At 48.3% G+C, this 18,959-nt stretch overlaps 7 protein-coding genes across 7 annotated transcripts; 4 read left to right on the top strand and 3 right to left on the bottom strand.

Moving 5' to 3' along the window:
- Positions 1 to 631: 631 nt before the first annotated feature.
- On the top strand, positions 632 to 3,659 carry LAJ45_04328 (uncharacterized protein; the record flags this gene model as incomplete). The annotated part of the gene is made up of 4 exons (XM_046113908.1): positions 632 to 1,190; positions 1,291 to 1,454; positions 1,581 to 1,679; positions 1,791 to 3,659. 4 exons carry the CDS (start codon positions 632 to 634, stop codon positions 3,657 to 3,659), a joined length of 2,691 nt encoding a protein of 896 aa, XP_045973010.1.
- Positions 3,660 to 6,150: 2,491 nt separating this feature from the next.
- On the bottom strand, positions 6,151 to 7,690 carry LAJ45_04327 (uncharacterized protein; the record flags this gene model as incomplete). The annotated part of the gene is made up of 9 exons (XM_046113907.1): positions 6,151 to 6,524; positions 6,585 to 6,698; positions 6,771 to 6,948; positions 7,010 to 7,118; positions 7,170 to 7,207; positions 7,267 to 7,285; positions 7,360 to 7,415; positions 7,475 to 7,541; positions 7,608 to 7,690. 9 exons carry the CDS (start codon positions 7,688 to 7,690, stop codon positions 6,151 to 6,153), a joined length of 1,038 nt encoding a protein of 345 aa, XP_045973009.1.
- Positions 7,691 to 9,941: 2,251 nt separating this feature from the next.
- On the top strand, positions 9,942 to 11,044 carry LAJ45_04326 (uncharacterized protein; the record flags this gene model as incomplete). Its single annotated transcript, XM_046113906.1, has 7 exons — positions 9,942 to 9,962; positions 10,278 to 10,416; positions 10,515 to 10,535; positions 10,599 to 10,610; positions 10,703 to 10,813; positions 10,909 to 10,961; positions 11,012 to 11,044. The coding sequence occupies 7 exons, from the start codon at positions 9,942 to 9,944 to the stop codon at positions 11,042 to 11,044; spliced, it is 390 nt and encodes a 129-aa protein (XP_045973008.1).
- A 164-nt stretch (positions 11,045 to 11,208) lies between these two features.
- Positions 11,209 to 12,512, top strand: LAJ45_04325 (uncharacterized protein; the record flags this gene model as incomplete). The annotated part of the gene is made up of 4 exons (XM_046113905.1): positions 11,209 to 11,357; positions 11,445 to 11,758; positions 11,818 to 12,192; positions 12,268 to 12,512. 4 exons carry the CDS (start codon positions 11,209 to 11,211, stop codon positions 12,510 to 12,512), a joined length of 1,083 nt encoding a protein of 360 aa, XP_045973007.1.
- A 1,366-nt stretch (positions 12,513 to 13,878) lies between these two features.
- Positions 13,879 to 14,839, bottom strand: LAJ45_04324 (uncharacterized protein; the record flags this gene model as incomplete). Its single annotated transcript, XM_046113904.1, has 4 exons — positions 13,879 to 13,932; positions 14,014 to 14,355; positions 14,419 to 14,527; positions 14,619 to 14,839. The coding sequence occupies 4 exons, from the start codon at positions 14,837 to 14,839 to the stop codon at positions 13,879 to 13,881; spliced, it is 726 nt and encodes a 241-aa protein (XP_045973006.1).
- A 260-nt stretch (positions 14,840 to 15,099) lies between these two features.
- LAJ45_04323 (uncharacterized protein) lies at positions 15,100 to 16,326 on the top strand (the record flags this gene model as incomplete). The annotated part of the gene is made up of 5 exons (XM_046113903.1): positions 15,100 to 15,255; positions 15,370 to 15,425; positions 15,520 to 16,106; positions 16,177 to 16,211; positions 16,285 to 16,326. The coding sequence occupies 5 exons, from the start codon at positions 15,100 to 15,102 to the stop codon at positions 16,324 to 16,326; spliced, it is 876 nt and encodes a 291-aa protein (XP_045973005.1).
- A 692-nt stretch (positions 16,327 to 17,018) lies between these two features.
- LAJ45_04322 (uncharacterized protein) lies at positions 17,019 to 18,522 on the bottom strand (the record flags this gene model as incomplete). Its single annotated transcript, XM_046113902.1, has 6 exons — positions 17,019 to 17,236; positions 17,389 to 17,441; positions 17,656 to 17,910; positions 18,003 to 18,021; positions 18,119 to 18,244; positions 18,477 to 18,522. The coding sequence occupies 6 exons, from the start codon at positions 18,520 to 18,522 to the stop codon at positions 17,019 to 17,021; spliced, it is 717 nt and encodes a 238-aa protein (XP_045973004.1).
- Between the last annotated feature and the right edge of the window lie 437 nt (positions 18,523 to 18,959).

The raw sequence follows: 18,959 nt of genomic DNA, 5'->3' as shown, positions 1-18,959 counted from the left end.
TTTCTTACCATAGTACGATTAATAGGGATGTACCCAAGGTCGCCCAAAAGTGATGACAACACCATGATACCGCAATACCTATCCCTTTTCTAGAACAATAACCCTAGATTAACCTGCAAAAAAATGGTAATAAAACAACTGTAAGCACCTGTAACCTTTCTTGCCAAAATTGAGATCAACAGACCAAGTCCAAGGTAGTATTGATATATTCAGAATCTTTTTTTTTACCATTGTTAAGAGGTGCGACTATTGCCCTATATATGGGGACCCTAGGGGCATGTACAAAGAGCCCTTCGGTAGAATTCTGAAGGGAAAAAAAAACCTACATATCTCATGTTGAATCGGAGTAGGAAGAACAAAATTACCTATTCCTCAGCGGAGAACCCCTCCTGATGATTTACAAGGCTTAGACTTTGCTTCTACCTCCTCATAAATAATCGTGGGTCCGTGAAGTCATGAACTTTCAAATTAAGCAATATTTTTAAGGAATAGTCCGAGGAATAAATGGTTCGTCAAGCATACGTACGAACGTACAAAAGGCCAGGTGGAGACTACTTGATCAGTGAGCAAACCCCTAATACGGGAGCCCACCGAAATTACTGAAAAGAAAGAAGAAGAAAAAACCCTCCTCATGTTATCTACAAATTTACGTTCGGCGGCGCTTCTATGCCTTCCACTTGTGGCCCTAGCATCCCCGCTCCCGAGCTCTCAGCAAATCCCATTGGATGCTCAAAGTAAACTCGAGAAAGCTGGCCCGCTCAGCTATCAGTCTACCGGCCGTTTTCCAACCCGCATTCCAGGAATCTCCAAGTCTCTCTTCGATGAGTTCAATGACCTTGCCAAGATTTCTGATATAGCCAACTGTGTCGAGTCCCCCGAGGGGATCGAGTATCCTTTCAAGTGTAACTCATTCTGCAAGGAGTTTCAGGGACTCGAATTGGTGATGCAGTGGAACACCAACGACGACGGCCTCGCCGAGCTTGGTGAGGATACACACGGGTACATTGCAGCTGATCACGATGGAAAGAAGATCTTTGTTACGATGGCGGGTAGCCGCAGCACCAGCTTGACCACGGAGACCGTGGATTATGACCATGCCTGTCCTGGGTGCAAGGTCCATGAAGGCTTCCATAAAGGATGGGAGGCTCTGAAGGGACCCATCAAGCAGGTGGTGAAACAGTATTTTGAAGGTATGAATCAGATGAACATTGATATCGATCCCGCGAAGAAAAACGGGGGGAAAGGAGAAAAGACAATACTCATGTACCTATCCGTGCCTACTACATATAGCTAGAGATCTTTTCCAGACGGTTGTTATTGTTGGAAGCCAGGGGGGAGGTGCTGTAGCGACTCTGGCTGCTGCAGACTTCGTTTCCATGGGATGGAACACCGAACTTACTACGTTTGGGCAGCCAATGGTTGGGAATGATCGATATGCGCAATTTCTTGCCGGGGTAACTTGTCTCCCTCCTCGTCTCCGTTCTGAATACATGTATCTATGCAGTATATATTTTTCGAATGAGCTTTAACTACATCAAGGAAGCATGGAGTATATATCCTAACACCAAGCCCACCTTTAGAAATTTACCCCTTCGACTTATCGACGGGTGACCCATATTTCAGACCCAACTCCCAACTACCCTCTTACTGAGGATAAGGTTGGCTTCTCTCATTACGAGGTATGTTATATATAAAGGATCAAGGGAACTAGCATATCTGCCTCTATCCTAAGATCTCAGTTATTCATCTGATATAGCCCTACTATGGTACTGACACATCACACAACATAGCCATCCTTCTTCATCTCGAAGCCTTTTGCTCCTTATGTACCCTCCGACATCCTTCCGTGCACCAACATCTCAGATCCCCAATGTGTCGTTCCCCTCCCTCTCGCTCCCACCACGGCCCTGGTCCCCGCAGACTACTTCCATCACTCGGACACCTGTGTAGCCGGCGAACTAACCTCCCTGTTTTCTTTGTTCACAATCGATATCCTCGACTTTGGGCTCATCAGCGACCTGCTGTTCAAGGACAAAAGATCCATCCTTGATACCGGTCTCAACCCTAACCAGGACATCTTCGTTGATCTACCAGGACCTGTCGCCGACCACGAAAACTTCGTTGATTTACCAGGAGTTGGGGCCGAGCAGGGCATCTTCGTTGAGCTACCGGGGTTTGGGGCCGGCCACCGCCTCAGCAAACGCAAGATTACCGGGTCTGGCGACGATAAGGCGACCCCGGATGCCGACACCGAGACCGTTGTCGCCGACTCAAAGTTCAAAAAGACCTTTGCAATGGTCGAGAAGCCAAAGCCTGTTCCCGAGAGCGAAAGGGAGCCCGTCTATGTCCCCGAGTACGAGGACAAGGAGATTTACTCTGCCATGACAGGTTTCTCAAAGGCCCAGTCAATGTGGATCAAGCCCCAACCTACCCCAGAGCACGCAGCAGCGGAGAAGAATAAGCGCAGTAAACTCTCTGATGACAATGCGGAGTTTGAGTCCCCTGCGCTCAAGAACGCTATTGAGATGTTGGATAAGCCTGCACCGGTCCCGACTGAGTATGAGGATAAGGAGATCTACGATACTATGGATGGTTTTGATAAGGCCCAGAAGATGTGGATTAAGAAGCCACAGGGTGTTGCGAGTAAGCAGAAGATCTCTGATGAGTTCTTTGAGGACCAGATGCTCCCTGAGTCAAAAGAGATTGAGAAGAGAGATATTATATCTATCAGCCCTGTGACAATCTTGCAAGGCTGGACTGGAATGAGCCAGGGGACCATGCTCAAGAACATCGACCTCGACCATAGAAACATGCAGCAGACCACCCTCGAGAAACGTCACAGCACCCATAGCACTCACAGCGCTATAATAGGCGAGCCTGTGAACATCACCGAAGCCGCCATCGAGAAGCGCGGCTTCGACCGCGCTCTCCGCTTCTTCAATGCCCCCAAGGACGTCCTTGGGGCCCAGCTCGCTGCAAATCAGGAGAGCGCTGCCTACAACGCCCAACAGCGCGCTCTGGCTGGCGGCAGGACCGACAGCGAATCCGGAGAGAACATCGACCCGGATGAAGACTACTTCCACAAGGGCGGGTCCGTCCTACTCCTTAATGGACGCCCCCTCGAAGTCGACGGCCACCCAGTCCTTTTTGAGCCCAAAGAAAAGGAGGTACACCCCACACCCGCACCCGCACCTGCACCTGCACCTGCACCGGCCCAGAAGCGCTCCGTAATCCCCGCACAAAAAGGTGCGCGCGGCCCCGGCCTCGGCATCAAGAAGGGTGGTCTCCGCCGCGGTGACAAAGACTGCGAAAAGGTAACCAAGCTTCAGAGCGCGCCAGGCGACACCCGCTCCGTCTCTGAAGTCGGCGGGCTCGCAAACGCGTTCCCGGCTTCATTCGGAGAAGAGGTTGTTAATGTCCAGAAGGGCCGCAACGTCGTCTTAATGAACGGCCAGCCCATGCCTGCCAATTTCGCACAGAAGTCGGTTTATGGCGATGACCTGCCCGGTGCTGCCGACGTCCCTGAGGAAGATAATGATGAAAAGTCGTTTTCCCGCGAGCAGATGCAGAAGGATCTTCCGAGCTTGAAGGATATGTGGACCAAGCACGAGAATTCCGGTGCTCCCGTCACTACCATCGAGGTGGAAAGCCAGGAGTAAATGGGGGACAGGTATACACTCATTAAGCGCTGATTTAGGAGGTTTGTTGCATTTTGGCAATGGGCTATGTATCTTGGCTATCTTGCGAGTGTTTTTTCTTGAAACCCAGAACAGTTACCTTCTTTGATTATTACGAGAGATCACCCAGGAACTTTTTGTAGAGAACTAGAGGCGAATGGATGGATCTAGAATTTTTTCCGGTGGACGAATTAAATGTCTTCATATAATATCACTCGATCTGGTGACTAGCTCCGATGAACCCGTGGATTGATGCAAAATGAACCCGTGGAGATCTGCTACCAGAATTGAAAATTAGTGTTTCCGAGCCTAGGAGAAAGTCTGGTAGCTACTGTGTCAGAAGCTCGTCATGATTACCTAGATATAACAAGAGCTTTCCACCATGCGACAAAGTCTCTCATTATTCCATTATTCATAAGAATTCGTCAATATCGAGTGATAATCTATGATTATACCGATCTAGCCTGGGTGCGCACAAAAGCTACTTGTGCGAGACCACGGACTAGCTACTCATCTTAAGCGGTCATCGTGGGTAGTCGACCTCTGTCGACTAATCTAGAATTGAGGGCTTTACGAATAGCTCGAGTGCTTGCTCTATTCGACTTGTGACATCACCTCTACTCGTGGCGGAATTCGAGCTTTCCAATATATATTTAATACCCTAATAAGACAAAGCATTGAAAAGATTATTTATGAAAAATAAATCTTTGGTTCCAATTGAGTCAAATGGTCTTTTATCTAACGATATATGCTGAGATCTCATACGACTAGAAAGCTCGACCGAGCAACTCGGCTCGTAGCTCCTCCTACTCGGCCCTACTCGAGAATAAGCTCGAGCTGCAAACTCGAGCAGATTCGACTCGTCGATTATTACACTACATGTATTTACACTGCATCGCATCACCATAGGAAGGATATCAGTAACTGCTCATACATCTATGATTCAACATATGCATCCTACAGATGAGAAACCGCACGGAAAACTATCGTTATATCGACGGCTTTTAGGCTGTATATATCAGTGCATGTGGTCAGCCACTTTATGTTACTAGTGATATCCTATGATCGCTCTGTCCGTAGGGTCAGGAGTATTATAGCCGTAACCCTACATGTATTTCACCAAGCTACTTTGAGATTGATTACATGCGCCAGTATCCCTTCGTTCTATCTAGAAAAGAAATTCTCTTGCGAGAAACTCCCCCCCCCCCCTCTCCCTACTATAACCGAACAACGGATCCTTCTTTTCTAGTTAAATTAGTGTCAACCAGCTACGATCCACAGCCAAATCTCTATGCCGATGACCTATTTACTAGTTTCACACGGTGCTAGATTTGTGGTGGTAGCACCGAGCTACTCCTAGTGAATAAATAAATAAATAGATCAGGCGAGAAAAATATAAAACTGGTCCACGATTTCGGGATTCGAGTGATGTTCCATGATTGCCACACTCCACCCAACCATTATTTGAGGTTTTGAGAAACAATACAGCTGTAGACTATACCCGCTTACACAATGCTATGCTCTTTGAGACGTGGGCAAAAAAAAAAATGCATTTTCTCCAAAATTTGCTAGGATTTTATAAGTAAAATACATTACAGGAACGCCCCCACCCACGTGGTCACCGACCAACGATCGGCGATTGAATGTATTCTGTCTACTTCACAGGTAGCTGGGTACGCAGGGATGTATTTGATGCGTGCGCTTTCTACTAGGAAATGACCTTAGAAAGAATGGTACAAGTATGGTACGGTTGTCAGGCTTTCACCCCGGAAAGCTCGTGGGCTTACGTGCCACTGTCCTGGCGCGGCCAGGCCCATAACCACAGCTAACCTTCCAAAGATCCATCGTATTTATGTGCTAAACGCTATTCAATTCACTTACCATCGTAAAAATCTTTTTTTCAACTCTGAATCACGAAGCATTTCTATTGGTTAGGATATATGGTCTGCATACCACATATAGAAGCACATACTTGTATATATGTACAGACAAAGAACTGTTCCCAAAATAGGGTCCGGGAATACTGGGAAGGGAGCTGGCATCGAAAGGGCAAATACTGGCAGGTAGAATAAATTGTGGGTATAGTCTTATATCAACCGGTCCTTGATATATGTTAATATTAAGAACTCGTGCGAACGAGGAGGGTTCGCGAGCCAGCTCATTGAGAAGGAAGAATTGATATAACTATAGAATTACTCACATAATACAATGCTTACACGATCAGACTGGACCCGACCGATTCTGTTATTCACCTAGGAATCATGGACTGGGCGAGCCGCTGCATGTCCTAAAGACCTAAAGGCAAACACAATTTCTCACCCAGTCGCTCTTAGTAAGTACTCAGACTAGATGACGACGCTGAAAGCTTCTATTCGCCCACTATATATAAATTTGCGGCCGCAGGCCGCATTCCATTTGTATATACATAATCTTACAAAGAAAACATCCAATAATTCCTCTATATATCACACTATTACCTTCCAAACTCCAACTGCCTAATACTATCAGTTGAGCCCTCGCGCTCCAGGTCCACCTTTACCTCGACTGTCCGGATCATCTCGTCATTCTTCATGACAATATTCTCCTCACTCTCGTTCCTTTCACGCCCTTGGATCTCAGTAGTGACCCCTTGTGCTACACTTCCATTCAACGAGTGCAGTGGTATTCCGTGCCTGCTACTAGGATTTCCAGAATAGCCCAATTCACCGCCTTGTGCATAGCTGGATTTTGCGAAGGTGGTGCCCCCGAGGATTGATCTGACAAGTGGCTTTAAAGCCGGCGCAGAAGCACTAATAATGCCAACGTTGACTTCGATCTGTGACCAGAGGAGGATATAAATAGCAATATCTAAATAGGTTTCTTATCAGATTATGGGTCAATCAATTCGTAGTTTGTGGGTGATCTTACATGGGATATCTCCGCCTGTCAATACCGCAGTTTGATACTTGTAAAGAGCATTAATCCTCACAATCGAGGCCACAACCGCCACACTCCCACACGAGAAGATCAACAAGAGTGCAACTAGTCAGTAAAATACTATTGTTAGTCCACCCATTCATATTCCAGTAGCATGATCCCTGACAATCAACTCACCTCGTTTCCTTTTATTAACCTGCAACTTCATTAACGAAGGCAGCGGCAGCAACAATATCACGATATCCGACAAGATATTGAAAGACGCCATTGCATAATAAACGACTACAAGATCATTGCAACCTTGTGGGAAGGTCGGCGCCCAAGCACGACTTGGATCCTTCGGACACTCAAAGACCTGATAAACAGATTTTAGTACAGAAACCAAACGTGGAACATAGAAGCAAGGCAAAACGAACGTTGACAAAAAACATGGCAAATGTATAGGCGACGATGACACCGCTAACGATATAGATGGCCATTTGGTAACCTCTCGCGGGTGATAATCGGCGGTAGAACGAGAGGATACTGGCTTTGAGGAAGAACAGTACTAGAAGATACTGTATCTGGTAGACATACCATAGCTTCAGCGTTGGGATGATTATGTTGGCATAGTCCTGGGAGTACTTGTGGTCAGTTGTATGTGATATAATTCATTGACACTTGGATAATTTACCAAGTCAACCGTGTGCTTTCTGGGGGGGGGGGGGGGGTTATGTACGTCAGCATTTACTGATCTGTAAAGTTTAAATCTTGGAAGGACGCATACCCAGTGCCGTAGTATACGTGGAAATAGTTCGTCACTCCCATTCCCCATGCCATGATCTGTTCATCGTATTAGCAGCTCATACTGGCAGTGTCAAATACACCGGCAGCGTTCTTACAAAAGCTACCAGCATGATCCAATCATCGCTTCCGATATTCTTAATAATAACACTGCGGCAGTAAAACCTAGGGCGGAAAGGTCAACCCAATGATTCATTCAGGTCCAATTTTGTTTCACCCAGTTGTACATACCTCAGCACCATGAACACCGTTGAAAGTGACAGCAATGTGAACATCACCGCCAGCATCAGCGGTCCCAAAGATCCACCAGACATGGCTAACGAACTAACTCCTCCACCGGCCGGGGGGGGGGGGGGGGGGGCGGGGGTTCGAGCTGTCGAGAATAATAGGCTTGACTCAAGAAATTTTAAGCTTTCGGATCCTATAATCTGTGATCGAGGGCCTATTCAGGATCTTATACGGCCATGCATGTGGTGTACCAATGCCTAGGATCCGGGATATGAGATGATGATGCAGGAACTATTCTGATACCCTACTCCTGAAAGTATTTTGCAGTAGCATATAACTATGTACCGGTACGGCCTTCGACCCGCAGCTGTACTGGTTTGTATTGAAGAATGGACGGATTTTACTTTGCCCAGTACGCCTGCAATCGACTGGAATCCCCGCGTTTGGGATAGCCAATTATCAGCGGATTGGTTGGCTGAGACATCTGCTGCAAAACTTGCACATATACACACGTGCCTGAAATTCTTGTTTATACAAGAAAAAGAATACCTAGGCTCGCTACTAAGGAGGACGCCCTCTTTCAAAAGAAAGAAAGCCGAAACACAAGCAATTTGGCCGCAATATCAGCCCCTCCTCCCGGGCTGAACAGATAAGATGCCTTCTAGTTACAGCCGAATTCGTGCCGTACATACATATAACTCGATTACTTATACCTACATTACAGTCCCGATACCAAATAAAATCAACCACACTCTACACACTTGGCCTGAAAAAATTTGCTATCATAGGTCTCTCTAGCCTAGGTATTTGGCACGGGTTATGGACATACCCTTAGAGCATAGTCAATGCTCAAGATAGCATCCAAATATCTATGATCTAGCTCACCTTCCCGATCAATACTGAAGTCTCGTGAATTGCCTGCATGAAAACCTATCATCGCGATTGGATCAACTACGCATGTAGAGATCGGGGTAAAGAACCTAGAATCCTCCTCTAGTCCAAAGTTCAGTCTACAAAGGGGGTGGTGTTAAAGCAGTACTTAGCCATTAGGGGGTAGATTCAGGAAAGTTAATGAATTTGCCGAGACAAGTTATGAAACTACTGCTGGTCTCGATGGGATTCTCGGGGGAGCTTAACTGTCAAGCGGGTCCAGATGCGGCACAAATGGAGGGGTGTGGGTACAAGGAATTTGTAGGTAAGGGTCTTCAGCTGGTCTTTGCTGCAGTGAGACCATGCAGGTAAGTGCCTTGGAAAGAGCATCTAGTTTTTAAAATTGGTCATGGACTTGGTATTTCTCCATGACAAGAACGTGGGGAGTGGGATGGACAAAAGGAAAGGAAAGGCATTATTCAAATTCATTAAAGAAAGGAGTAGCAGGTCCATACGGAACACGTTGAATACGTAGGCACTCAATCATATTTAACTACATGTAACTACTTTATTTCTAGACTTCTCAAGGCACAGTACTATATGAGTACAAAAAGGAGCCCAGAATGGCATAGCGTTTAGAACTCGACTAAATATACTTATTTAGTCGCCAAAATTACGACTTTACCTGTTTATTTAGCGGTAAGTTCATTCCCGGGATTGTATCGCGGCTGAGCGATCCGAGCTACTCCCCGAGTAGCGGCTTCGACACCGGCGTGCGGCGTGCAGCGTATGAGCGTTTATGGCGCGTCGGGAAGTCGTACGTGGAGGAGCACGCGTACTATGCTCCTGATAATACTCTATATTATCAGAGAATATACGTGCCTTACGGCGTAGGCACTTTATCGCGACTTTGACTAACTTTCAACTCTATGGTTCTTGGTTAGGATCGATCTTGATAAAAATTGGAAGTCAACCTCCCCTATGATCCCGAGCCCCCGGTTTTGCGCTTTTTTTCTCCCTGAGGGGCAAAGAAAACTTCCGCACTATAATGATGCCCTTACAAGGAACTGATTGGTAACGACATAACCATGCTCCAATATCTTCCTAAAGTACATATGCATAATCCTTCGACCAGTAGATGTTCCTTGCTGAGATACACATCGCTTCACTGAAAGGATCGATACTCTTCCGCAGGCATTCCCCTGAAGGATTTAAGCTTACCCATGGTATCGATCCTTACGATTATTAATATTCCTCAAACTTTAATGCCTCAAGTCCCTTTCCTTCATACAGCAGGAGCGAAAAATTGCAAACCATAAGTACCCCATATTCCATGTGTTTTTTTCTATTTCCCCCTGATGTTCTTTGGCAGAGACATGTCTGAAGTGTTTTTGTAATGACGTTACCTAGATCTCATAATCTCATTGGTGCTACCTACAAACGTGGGCACAAGACAGTCACCCTGGGATGTCGGTTGGGTGGTCACTGGTCAGTCTACTCTAGAAAGTAGGCGTAGATTGCTACTACTACCTATCGTACTCTACCTTCCTTAATTTCTCCGTCTAGGGCTGTTTGTTGACTTTATGGACGGCTGTGCCGCCGCACAGATCCAAAATTAAAGGAACACTCTCTCCCACGGGATTTAGTAGGCTTTTTAGCCAAGATGCCGTGGCCGTGGCCGTATTCCAAATGAACCAAATACATATTAATAAATATCCGTATTAAGCTTGATACAACGAGCTGTTCATTCCTTTCCTGGCCAATGTTAACGTCGGGCTTTTAATGATAGCGGTTTCTAAATAGCCATCAGTGAGTATATTACCGAGAGCCCTCTATCCGAGGCCGAGCTGGTATTCATCAACCCTTCTAGCTAGGGAGAGATGTGTACAGCTTTCCTGTACCTACGCTCCAGCTAATCTTGCTCTACTGTTGTTTGGTCTAGGTATCGGCTTTCCTTCTTTTGTTTCCGTGGCCTCTTATGATCTTGGGTAGAATTGAATCTACACACGAGAGTCCTAACGCTAGGGTTGCTGGATACAGTTGCAACTCCGTACTCTACTGGTAATGTAATATGTTGATGATAATGGTTGGCACTAGCTCTCTAACAATTTAACTGTCTACAAGTACATCTACATAGTTAATTAGTAGTACTAGTTGCATAAGATCATAACCACGGATAAAGACCTCCGCTCCTACCCATTGAGGCTTGCATGGTGGCTCCACACTAGCGCTGTCATATCTGCAAAATTATGTACTACATATATCCTCCCGTCCGGCAAATTGTACTAGCTGTCGCCTCAAGCGCTCTTGTGGCGTTGCGGGTGGTGGACTGCGGAGAGGTACGTACAACACCTTACTCTACGTTTTCAAGTCTCTCGAAAAGTGCAATTAAGCAAGGAAGAAGAAAAAACGTCTCACTGGCAATGTTACATAGGGTTAGCAGGTACACATGTTCAACTCGGAACGCCTGTGCCGGCCGACACGCGCGTAAGGGCACGATGGAGCTCAATTCGCCAGTACCTAATTAATATTGATAGATCTTGCTTCTTATTGAAGACGTTACACTCTAGTCGTAGATAAATACGAGGGAGAGCCGCCTTTCCGTGGGAGTTTTGCCTATCATCTTGTTTTTGTTGCTTTCAAGAAATCCTCATTCGATTCCTCGATAGTGATATCTCCTCCAGACTCTAGTCACATTAATTTATATACTTCCCACCTTATAATTTTTTTCAATATGAAGTTTATTGGGTTCACCAGTGCGGCAGTATTGTGTCTATCAACACTCTCCATTGCCTCTCCGATTGCTTCGCCTGAGTCATCAGATATCTCTTCGGCCTCAAGGGATTCAAACAGATGTCGCGAGCCCATAGTACGAAAAGAATGGTATGTCCCCCATCTGATTACAATTATACATGCACAGCTCGGCCCAGTCCTCATTTCAATATAACTAATAATTCCCCTCCCCTTCAGGCGTTCCCTCACCAAGAACGAAAAGAAAAAATACCTCGCCGCGGTCCAATGCCTGGCAAAAAAGAAGTCCATCAACGCCGTCCCCGGTGCCGACAGCATCTATGACGACTTCCAAGGCGTCCACAGCTCCCAAACCCCAAATATCCACTTTGTCGGGCACTTCCTCCCCTGGCACCGCTACTTCGTCTCCGCCTACGAGAAGGCTCTGCGGGAGGAGTGCGGGTGGACTGGCGGCCAGCCTTACTGGGACTGGCTAATTGACTCACAGTCGGGCATCAACATGACCTCGTGGTCCATCTTTGACCCCAAGACCGGTACGTATACTATCCCCTCGCTGTAAGCAGATATCAGTGGCTAACCTCCACCCCCATAGGTTTCGGCGGCAACGGCCCCTTCGTCGAGATCGACGAGTCCCTGAACTTTCTCGGCATCGACGGCCGTACCGGCGGCGGCTGTGTCCAGGACGGCCCCTTCACGTTCGACAAGTTCAAGCTCAGTCTCGGCCCGTCGCACGACGTCAACGTCTCCAACCCGCACTGCCTCACACGCGACTTTGCCGAGCCCATCGCGCTGACGAACCTTGTTCCCGAGGTCATTGAGGAGATGATGTCAAAGACAACGTATGGAGCGTTTGCCCGCCGCACGGAAGGAGAGCCGAGTTTCGATGTGAAGAATGTGCATGGTGGGGGCCACTTTGGCGTGGGTGGTGTGTTGGGTGCGATTGGTGATGCTTATAACAGCCCTGGTGGTGAGTTGCCCTTATATCTGGCTATATATATCTTGATAGTGGAGCTTTTTTATTGACGGTTTTGTGTGAATATAGACCCATTGTTCTACCTCCACCACGCAAACCTGGACCGCATCTGGTGGCAGTGGCAGCAGAAGGACCCAAAGAGACGGTACAAAGACGTCTCGGGCCCCATCGTGCCATTCGACTACACTAACCTCTCCGGAGGCAATGTCACGCTCGACTTTACAATCAACCTTGGGAAGCTGGGCAAGTCAGTGCCATTGAGCGAGGTTGTGAACCCGGAGAGCGGGACCATGTGCTTTAAATATGATTGTTAGCTATCTAGAAGAGCTGTCATAGTGTGAGATGGTGGTTGCATATTTTGGCGTGTAAGATTTTGGTTTTTTTTGTAAGATTTTTGTGTGTAAGGTTGTCTTTTTTGGGGGAGCGTGTAATTTTAATTTGTAATTTTGTCATTTGGGGATTGGCCTTTTTACTCTAATTGTGTGCTTGTGTCGTCTTTGTATGATGGATTTTTTGTCCCGTAGGCGTGTAGTGCAAGCTACGTTATAGATTAGAGATTATTGAAGATGTATTTTCCTGGCCGCAATAAAATTCGAGAAAGCAACTCGACCGACAGTAATGTAATAGTGACCACAACATGTAGACAGATCATAGCTTAACCTCATACCTGGGCCCAAGCCTACAGCTACCCGGCCCCGGGCCTCTATTCAACCCATATATCCGGCCCCCAAACACCATCCGTAGTACACCTAACCCTAGTTATCCCAGGTAGCTCGTATTGCACAATGCAATGAACGAAAGGCTTATACATACGCCTAAGCTTCTACCTCCGGGCGGCCGAAATGCAACAGGAGCCACTAGTATACCCCGCCTTGGTGTAGATTGATCGCTAGCTGGCCGGTTGGGTGGTGGTAATCTTCCATACATGTATATATATAGCTGGGGGGGGGACCTTGAACCTCGGGGGGGGCGGGAGGGTTACCATCCATTCCTTTGTCCAGACTGGTTTGCGGGGGTGCGGCCCCACGCAGACAGACAGACGGATGGATGGACGGATGGATGGATGGATGGTTCATCTAATATACATATGTGCAGGTGTGCGTGTGTGGGGGGTATAGAGGAAATACATGTAGTGCTTGATGGAGTGGTTATATGTGCGTAGTTGAGTACCAGCTTTTGAATTTCTTAACCTCTTACCACGCCCCACAAAACAAAACATATCTGCATCAACAGTATATGGGATTATATATATACATACTTCTAGCATTAAGCCCGAAACCCAGCAAGAAGACCGTAAATGATGCACACAGCAAGAAAAAACATCAAAAACCCCTAACCCGATCGGGAAGCCGAGTGATTTCTTGTGATGTAATTTTCACAATAGGGGGTTTTGGGGTGCGTTTCATTTTTTTCTTTCTTTTTTTTTCTCCTCCCTTCGCTATATGTACTTTTGCTACGGGTTTTTATTGCCAATTTACTTTTTTTTTTTTTTACTGAGCGTATGGGGTTTTTGTTTTAGAGTGCTTGGAGTGGGAGGTTGGAAAAGTCATTAACTGTATGATGTAACTATGCTGGATTATGGGACATTATATGTAATTATAATTAGGGATTCAAGCTTTTTTGTCTGGTATCAAATGTACCCTCCCCCCTCCCCCCTCCCCGGTTAGTAGGAGTGGTGTATTAATGCAGGTTCTTGTAAAACTCATTATACGCATTCTCGATATCAAACAACATCTACCACTGCCGCATCAGCCCACATCCCACCTCCCCCCACTCCGCCCCTCCGCCTCCCCCAAAGAAAGAACGAAAACTCACCTGTCTCCCCTGACTCTCATCAATCTCATCGCCCGCACCCATCTGGTTGAGCACAATGAGCCACTTTACGATATTCTGCCTGCCCTCAAACTCCTTGGCGCCGGTGACATTGTTGACGGCGGTGATGACGTCGCTGAGCAGCGGGTGCAGCTGGTCCTTGGCCGTGTACGACAGCCGCAGCGCGTCCATGAACGTGATGAAGTTCTGCGTGGCCTCGGCCGCGGCCTTGGCGGAGATGGCCGGGGCGGAGGCGGTGCCGGGGGTGGTGGAGGTGTGCGTAGGTTGCTCGAAGGTTGCGGGCACGCCGATCTTGAGGCGCTCGGTGGCGGAGGGGTATTCGATCTGTGGGTGCGCGGGGGGTGTTAGTGGGGTTGCGGAGGGAGGGGAGGGGAGGGGAGGAGAGACGTCGTATTCGCGCTTGAAGGTCTCGAGGTCGACGAATGCGCTGGCGACGCCGGGGGACTTGAGGAGTGTTTTGTACTGGCCGAGGAGGCGGAGGCAGGTGGGTGTGTAGCTGTATGTTCTCTCAGTGTATCAGCACACCACCACCACCACCACCACCACTTGCTTCATTCCTCTAGAACCAGAAAGAGAGAAGAACATACACCTCCTGGTTGATGCTGTCCTTGATGTACGCCTTCTCCAGAAAGTCCAGCGTGACGATGATGCTGTAGATCTCGGCCAGGCTCTCGTTGAGCTCGCGCTGCTGCGAGGTGGTCGACAGCTTGACCTCCTCGTCGAGGGAGATGCTGGTGGAGAGGGCGTGCGGCGAGGGCGTGTAGGAGTAGGGCGAGGGGGCGTAGGGCTGGTACTTTGGGGCGCTCATTGTGTGTGAGTGTGTAGTTGTTGTGGTTGTGGGTGTGTAGTTGTTGTGGTTGTGGGTGTCTGCAGGTGTTGAGGTTGGTGATGGATGACGTGCGGACAGGGATCGACCGGTGCGGGGAGGCACGTGCACACAGCAGCTCGGTTGAACGCGGAGAAACACAGCTCTCAGCTACGATACAAAACCGGCAGAGGAAAGTATCTCGACATCACAGTCTCTCCATCTCACTCTCTCACCCTCTAATCCCCCCACTCACTCCCGCAATGGCCCTCGACTACGGAAACGCCGCGCACCTGCTGCCCACAACATACAAAAAGACCGTCGCCGACTGGCTCACCGAGGACACGCCGTCCTTCGACTACGGCGGCTTCGTCGTCGGCGAGGACGAGAAGACGGCCACGCTCTATGGGAAGTCCGCTGTACGTCCCTCTCTCTTCCTTCTTCCTCCTTCCTCTTCCTCTCCAGCTTCATATCTGCAGTTCTGCGGTCTAGTGCAAGAGCTATAAGCTAACTAGCAATGCTCAATGACACAGGGTGTTCTAGCGGGCGTCCCCTTCTTCGACGAGGTCTTTGCGCAATTGGGGTGCACGTATGGCTTCTCCCCTCCCCTCATTATCATACACGTGCGGGTATATGAATACTATACTTGCAAAAGCTAACAACCCCCCCCCCCCCCCGCGCAGCGTCGAATGGCACATCCCCGAAGGCGCCTCCTTCACACCCATCAAATCCGTCGCCACCGTGCGCGGCCCCGCACGCAAGCTCCTCCTCGGCGAGCGCGTCGCCCTCAACACGCTCGCCCGCTGCTCCGGCATCGCCACCAAATCCCGCCACATGCTGCAGCTCGTGCGCTCCGCCGGCTACACCGGCATCCTCGCGGGCACCCGGAAAACAACCCCGGGCTTCCGCCTCGTCGAGAAGTACGGCATGCTGGTCGGCGGCGTGGACCAGCACCGCTATGACCTCTCGTCAATGATCATGCTCAAGGACAACCACGTGTGGTCCAAGGGGTCCATCACGCAGGCTGTTGCCGCCGCGCGCTCGGTCGGCGGCTTCGCAGTCAAGATTGAGGTGGAGGTGCAGAGCGAGGAGGAGGCCGATGAGGCGATTGCGGCGGGCGCGGATATTGTCATGTTGGATAATTTTAGTGGTGAGGGGTTGAAGGTTGCGGCGAGGAGTATCAAGACGAGGTGGCAGGGGAGGAGGCAGGTGCTGTTGGAGTGCTCCGGCGGGCTGACGGAGGAGAATGTGGCGGCGTATTGTTGTAATGGTGAGTGATTGTGTGTGATGGGGGCGAGTGATAGTTGTGATGCTGATTAGTTTGGTGTGTCTGGGCGTAGATATTGATATCATGTCGACGAGCTCGATTCATCAGGTATGGACTGCTTTCTCTTTCTTAGAGTGGTAATTGCGGCGGGCGTGGACTAATGTTTATAAAATTGTCGCAGAGCACACAACATGTCGATTTCTCGCTCAAGATTGATCATTAGATTGCGGAATCCCAAATAGAGCGCACGCACGGTTAATGGACACGAAGTTAGAAATTATTTATAAATTATTCAAAGCAATATATAAATACAGGCCACAAAGAAAACACAGGAAAGAAATGAACAAAAAAAAAAAAAAAAAAAAAGAAAGAGCTTAACATGAAGCAAAATACAAGTTACAAGCTGTCATGAAGAAAAAATACAAGTAACGTGAACAAAAAAATCCCCCTAAAATATCGACAAGTTTGAAAAGAAAATTCGTTGCAAAAGGGTTTTTCTTTAAAAAAAAAAAAAAAAAAAGGAAGAAAAAGCTGGAAAAGAACCAAAACCCAACAAAGGTAAACCACCACCGTTTTTTAGAACCCATTCCCCACCCATGCATGCCTTGTTCTAGATCAAACCCTTTCCCTCCCAAACCCCCCCCCCCCCCCCCCAACATTACTAAGAAACCCGTGCCGTCGTTACAATAAAGCCCAGCCCATGTCCCGCTAGAATATCGGTATAGGAAATAGATATGAATAACTAATCAAAGAAAAGAAAAAGAAAAGAGAAAAAAAAGAGTAGGTACCTTTTCCCGTCACAGGGAAAAAAGTCAAGAAAGTCAAAAAAAGAATACAGTATTGCGTACTCCACATTCCGCCGCTATAACGGTCGATTGCAATTACTATTTTCAGCGCTAATGTCGAGAGGGGGCATCAACAGATGACACAACATCCAAACTTCTTTTTCGAGGCACCAGAAGCAGATCCAGCTTCCCCAGGTTTCGGAGTGTTCGTGCCGCGTTCCTTCTCGTTCATGTTATTGTTGGGATTCTCGCCATTGGCGGCCATTGATTGCTGCCCCCGCCCAGAATTGACCGCAGCGGTGCCGTTCCTGGCAGCCTCTCGTGCGGCCACGACGCGGCGTACTAGCACTGTTATTGCTTGTCAGAAAGGAAACCGTATAACATGGGATGGTTTTGAAACGGCCTGTGATGTCGTTGATATGTGAAACAGATGGAGATATAAGATCTGAAACAAGATCGAGTGCTTGAGTGTGCTTGAGCCTGATTGGGGCATTACTTACGAGCAAAGGTCTCCTCAACATTAACAACGTTGCGCGCAGATGTCTCCATAAACCTATACCCATCCCAGAATCAGCCAAATACGTTCGTCCAACGCATACCATCATGACAACAATAGCATTCACAGTGTCCCCTCGTGATTCGTTCCACCTCACTCCTCACGGGATAAAGGGCTCTCCCAGAGGGAACATTCCAGAACCCCCTGTAGCTGACCAACTACAAACACCGCCCTCTTCCTCCAATCCGCAGTCAGGAAATCTGAAACGTACCCGCAATCATGACTCCTGGCCCACGCGAGTCCTTCCTGCGATGAAACCTGCCTCGAGTTTGCAAGGTCGCATTTATTGCCCGCAACAATCTTCACGTGCGGAACGGCGCCCGGCTGCAGCATCCGCTCCTCCGATTCCATCTCGATGATGTCGTTGAAGTAGTCGAGCTGCAACAACGAGTCATGGTTCGTGATGTCGTATACAAGTAGGTACGCGTCCGCCGCAAGGTTCTGCTGTGCCCATAGTCCGCGGTACCTGACTCGCCCGCACCCACGTCAGTTGGGATATCTAATTGCAGATTTGGCATCATGTGCGGTGGTATAAGCGGAGGTGGGGTTGAGGCTTACTCCTCTTGTCCGGCCGTGTCTACGGATTGGGAGATGTGTTAGCATGAGCGTTTTTTTTTTTTTTTTTTTTTGATATGTGTGGATGGTGAGTGGCTTGGGTGCAGGAATCGACATACCCGTCAGCGATAATTGGTACTCGCGGCCATCGACGGCCCGGGTCACACTGTAGCTGTCTTGTACGGTGGGATCATATTCGTGGGTCCACTTGCTGCGGACAAGACGAAGTGATATAGAGCTCTTTCCTGCAATGAATGGATGCCACAAACCCAGTGGATTGGAATGTCAGTCCGAGTTTTTTTCTTCTTCTTTTCCCTTGGAATGATTGGCCCAGTGATGGTAATAATGGCTAAAGGGGATATATGTGATAGCTGGTGATATATGCTGGGTAACAGCTCCAAAATGCGCAGTGGGGAAGAAGTGCAGCGGCCGAATGAAGGGGAGGGGATGGGAGGGAGGAGGTAGGGTATTTCATACCAGTACCGCCATCACCACAGACAGTGATCGAGATCGTTTCCAGCATATTGAGTGGTATTATCTTGGACGTGATTCGAAGAAGGGGGCGGGGGGTGATGGTGTATGTCGTTGTTAATGGCTAATGGGTTATGTAAAGGAGCGAATTCCAAGTTATCGTGGCCCGTGAGCTGCTGCTAGCTATCCCGTGCCTGAGGAGGATTTGCTTGGAAATCCTGGGTAAGTATCTCAATGGGACCGATCTATGCAGAAGCCTTTTCCCCAATTGAATCGCAAAGTCGCAATCTGGCCAATGCTTGCTCTCCCTTTCTCTTGTTGCTCAATGGGTCGGTGTATGCGTATGTAATGTAGGCAAGGAAAGGGTGAGTGAATGAACGAAGCAAGATGGTGAAGACTGACTCGTCAATTGACGTGCTTACTCTCGCGCTCTCGCACTCTCACTCGCTCACGTCCTGTCCCTTGTGCGTATCAGCGTGTGTATATGTA

Source organism: Morchella importuna, assembly GCF_003444635.1.
Source record: "Morchella importuna strain M04M26 chromosome Unknown Morimp01GS010, whole genome shotgun sequence".
Classification (NCBI taxonomy): domain Eukaryota; kingdom Fungi; phylum Ascomycota; class Pezizomycetes; order Pezizales; family Morchellaceae; genus Morchella; species Morchella importuna.
This window is presented reverse-complemented; position numbering and strand designations above follow the sequence as displayed.